The sequence below is a fragment of the Ctenocephalides felis genome, unplaced genomic scaffold (genome assembly GCF_003426905.1).
Source record: "Ctenocephalides felis isolate EL2017-DRISC unplaced genomic scaffold, ASM342690v1 CF-g0.4_SCAFFOLD_02836, whole genome shotgun sequence".
NCBI classification, from domain to species: Eukaryota; Metazoa; Arthropoda; class Insecta; order Siphonaptera; family Pulicidae; genus Ctenocephalides; species Ctenocephalides felis.
In genome coordinates, this window is record NW_020538990.1 from 3,892 (window position 1) to 8,849 (window position 4,958).

Below are 4,958 nucleotides of genomic sequence, written 5' to 3' on the forward strand. Positions count from 1 at the left end.
TTTATAAAAATTGCTACGAGTTCTTGTTATAGGAAAAAAAAGATAAAAAAAATGAAGAATTAAAATACAAATTTCATGTTAAAATATTTAGAACTGACCGATCAACCAGTATTATTTATTCTGTAAAATTGAATATTTTGACAGAAATATATTCTGTAAAAAGCAGTAACAAATACGATTTACCTATTCATATTTTTGTAGTACTACATTATTCAATTAAGAATTTTTATATTTCATGAAGTTTCTAATTACCAAGCTGCGCAAGGTACGATGAAAAACATAATTAACAAGAACGTGTTTTTCTGCTTTCTACTATCTTATACATGGAACGTAATGAAAATGGCAAAATATAGATTCAAGTAGCAGAACGAAATATCTTTATTTGCCGTTGCAGCTAAAGTAGTAACATTTTAGTATTACCCATAAAATGTACGATATTCCTAAACCTAGTTTTCACATTACAGAACCTATTTAGTTCGGGCTTAGCGATACAATGCAATATATGAAAACATTATAGTGTCTGTGCAGCTTGGTATTTCATGTTGAATGGTGGGAAGATAGAATATTATTTTAAATTTTATTGTTTCCAGCACGAGTTTGGTCAAATTATAATACTACCTACATTTAAAAAAATGCGTCTAACCTTTTCAGTGATTTTTTTTGTTCTGTCTACATAAATTTTAATTTTTAGTAAACCGTATTTTTATAATGTATGTTACAAGAAAATATTTCGTATTTATTACATAAAACACATATACACAAACATGAGAATTTTAAAATTGATCTACAATTTCGACATACTTATTTCTACTTTTTTATCTATGACTATGGTCATTTTTTGTCAGTTAGTTTTTTTTAGTTAGTCAGTTGTAAATTCTCATATTTGGGATATTGGATTACAAATATTCGCATTTTATCACCAAAGCATAAGTTTAATAATAATAAGTATATGAGATCTAATGATAACTAGCATATGAGAAAGAAACTACTATAAATTTCGATCATTATATTAAATATATGATTTTTGTTAGCTAAAGAATCTAAGAAATGTAGAGATGTAGTACCATACGTAGTAAAGGGTTTTTCCACAGATTTGTAGTTATGGAATTTGAATAATAGAAGTTTCATGTTTGATTCCTGCTTTAGACAGCCTCATGTCAAGCAGTAGTAGCTTGAGGTTTTCACTTGCAAATATTTACAGATTTAAAATTCCAAGTAAAATTAAATTAAGCTCTTACTAGGCATTGCTGCATTAATAAAAAATCATCATTTTTACAGAAATTATATAAATAATTTCTTGACATAGAGATTGGGTTGTCATCTATAAAAAATCACTTTGTTTAAAAAGTCAGCACAAGAGCTAAGAGGACCATAAGTTCTGTTTGCTGAAAACAACAATAATAATATGATTAACTATAAATAATGAGATGTGAATTATATAATACTTAGTTCTATTTTTTTTTCAGTTACGGTCCAACGATAGATATGACAGTAACTGCCGACACACAAGAAAGTGCTGAGATAAAAAATTCCAATGGAAACCGTCCCAAAAACGCTCTCAGCAGATCCGCTTCTATGCAGGGCCAATGGGGTCCCGAGCGTATCGTCTGCGTACCCCGTGAATTCGGTCAGGAAGGTCTGGGAATTAGCATAGTAGGCGGAAAGGTTTGTTTATAATAACACAAAAAATTCACACATGAAATATTGCAGCATAATATTAAGGTTTTTCGTCATTCCAGGCTGATTTGACAGATGAGGAAGGAAAACGGGACATTGTTGGAATCTTCGTCAAAAACGTATCACCGAAAAGCCCTGCGGAGAAAACGGGCGGATTTCAGGTAAGCGGAAATCTATTATTTTTTATTACCAATACTTAACAACTTTATTTTAACAATTTTTTAACTTTAACAATTTTTATATATTTATCACATTTATATACTTTTCACATTTTTATAAATCTGTCAATTAATTTTTTATTTTTAGACAGGAGACCGTATTTTGGAAGTCGATGGAGTAGATTTACGAAATGCTAGTCATGAAAAAGCAGTGGAAGTTATAAGAGGCGCTGAAAGTCCTGTTAAATTTGTTGTGCAGTCGCTTCTTAATATGGTAAGCAAATGCAATTTTCAAACATTTATAATATATGTAATATCTAATAATTTTTCAAATAATTTTAGACACCATCGCCGAGTACTGATTTGCTGCAACCTGAGGGAGCAAAATTAATTCCTCAATCGCCGTTTAGAACTGGGTCTGCAACACCTGTAAGTAATTAATTTATATAAAAAATAAACTATTAGTTCTGTATTATTTCGATAATTCGATAATTTATCTCAATACTTAATATTCATAAATTAATTTCAGTAAATTTGGTGTTTAGCGTAATAGACACCAACTATGAGATGGATAAACATGCAACTCTAATTCCACATTTACTTCACCTATTTTCCACCCATCACCGGTATAACTTAAACCCCTTATTTCGTGAAAGTAATACCGTGTACAGAATAACTACGATCTTAAGCTATTTCGAAGTAACGGGATATACAATATGTAATAGGTGCTAAAGCCCCCTATGTTCGTTCTGATAGAAGAGAAACTGAAAACCATTTAGGTTACTTAAGTCCCGTGAAAAGTTCCAGACGTGCCTAGAATACTTACAGTATCAAATATATCATCATTTATCTAGAAATGAAGATATATTGTATTGCAGGCCGTACTTCTTTATTTATGGCCTCATGCATATTTTAACATTTATGCAATTTTGATATTCTTCGGCTGGATATTTTATTATAATCGCATATGCTTGATTATATTTGACGTATGCAAAGTCTGCACACTACCATAAGAAAATAACTTATTCAAACGAATATAAATGACTTTCATTGATAAACATAACACCATACAATATTTAATATTTGGTAATGCATTTATTTATTTTGATTTCATAGATATCAGTATAAAAAAATTGAATAAATTGAGCTTTAACCATAAATAAAATTATTATTTTCACAGACTGATTTTAACGAACCCAAAGAAGCCGGAAAAGTATCGAGATCGCCTTCAATTTCAATACCTGTGATAAGAGAACCATCTCTTGAAGAAGATTCTTCAACTTTAGTTGAAGATAAGATTGAAAGAGATAATGAAAGTATTAAGTCTGGTGAGTCATTTAATTTGTTGCATGCTTTCTCGTATGAGGGCCAATAGATGATTAAATCGCGTTGTTATGGTAACGCTATTTTGTACTTATTTCTTGGTACTGAAAACTGTTAAGATGGTATTTATTTGTCCGATTGCACATAAAACAGTATGATATAAATGCGCTTTACGAAGATGCAGTTATGGCGACATTCTTTTTTTTAAGTTTGTGGATTTTCTATGTTGTTTCGTATTTAATATTTGCCTGATTACATAGCAAATAGATAGCGTTTTTACAGTGTTTAGTACCAACAAACAAGTATAGCACACGTTGCTATAACAACGCTATGTTAACGTCTATTTTACCAAAGAATTGACCTTAAAAATGATTTAAATGATAATATACAATCTTACGTGCTAGATGTGGGAGAATAATTAATAAGGACACAGAAAGCATAATGATAAATCATTGATACAAATTACTATTATGGGGCGTCCATTAATCACGTGACCGATTTTTTTATAGATTTTTCGCTCCCCTCCCTCTTCGTGATACGTGGTGATATTTAAAATTAACCTCACTCTCCCAACATCACGTGCATATTTATTTAGGAGAAAAATTCATATTTTTCTAATTTTTTTTAAAATGTAAAAAAATACACTTTCAATTTAAAATTTACATCACATTGCAATCTCATACACAGACACTTTATTTTACGAAATGACACCTAATATTACGAACTAGGTCTATGTTTCCACATAATCATTAATAACAGCTGAACACTTACCCTTATTTTCTCAGCCGAAAAAAAATTTCTGGAGGTGTCTGGTGTTTCGCGAACATCTTCGGAGAGATCCTCTCGCCAGGACTCCGAGGATACGCTGACGGACGAAGAGGGCGATGATATTGATGAGACTATGTTAAGCGGCCGAACATGCAGTGCTGCTGGAAATGAGGTTAGTCAAATATAATAGAAATACTCTACATAAAATAAAGGACACAGTAAATGATCTGACATAATATTGCAAGTTACCAGGAAGGAAAAGCGATAAAAACATTTTATCTTTTTAGAAATTGGTTTCGATTTTTAAGAAGTCGCCGACAAATCGTTCGATTGTTTTCAGAATTCTTTAACTTGATTATTTTTATTGCTAGTATTAGAACCAAAGTCATTAGTATCGTTGCATATGATATGTTTCATTTTCTACTTTCAGATCGATCGGGCGAGCGCGGCCAACGTGAAGCGAACAAAAGAGGAAATTGAAGCCGACCAAGAAAAGGAAGACGAATTCGGATATACAACAAGTAAGTGAAATTCATATATTATTTCAAGTCTCAATACATCAAGTGTAGCTGCCCATATGTCAAGTCTTATATTTATGTGCTACGTCGTATTTGGTTCTTTAACAACGCGATATAGATAAACATTTGCGCGCTGTATTGAATGCAAATGTGAATTTCTGTTGAGATCTGCAGAAAATAAGGAATATAGGTGTAAGTTGTTGGAAGCAATTTTACTATATATGCATTACAGAAATGGATTTTAATAGAGACGGAGTCTGTCAATTAGTAAATTAAGATAGCAAGATTAATCATTTGGTTCTTCAACAACGGATGAAGATATATAGACTTTGCGCTATATTGTTGCATGAAAATGCGAAATTCTGTTGAGATCGGCAGAAAAATTATGGTGTAAGTTGGTGGAAGCAATTTTACAACATACGTGATTTTTTTAGAACGTATTAATACATAGAATGAAAGCTTCTGCATAGCTAATTCAGTGAGCAAATAAAGTTTAATCAACTTTAAAAATACA

The 4,958-nt window shown here is 31.1% G+C and overlaps 1 protein-coding gene across 1 annotated transcript; it reads left to right on the top strand.

Annotated features, from left to right (window-relative positions):
- Positions 1-1,466: 1,466 nt before the first annotated feature.
- On the top strand, positions 1,467-4,447 carry LOC113381361 (inactivation-no-after-potential D protein-like; the record flags this gene model as incomplete). Its single annotated transcript, XM_026620301.1, has 7 exons — positions 1,467-1,665; positions 1,740-1,838; positions 1,984-2,109; positions 2,178-2,264; positions 3,016-3,163; positions 3,944-4,098; positions 4,357-4,447. Coding segments are annotated over 7 exons (905 nt in total), but the record flags the coding sequence as incomplete, so codon positions are not given.
- Positions 4,448-4,958: the final 511 nt, after the last annotated feature.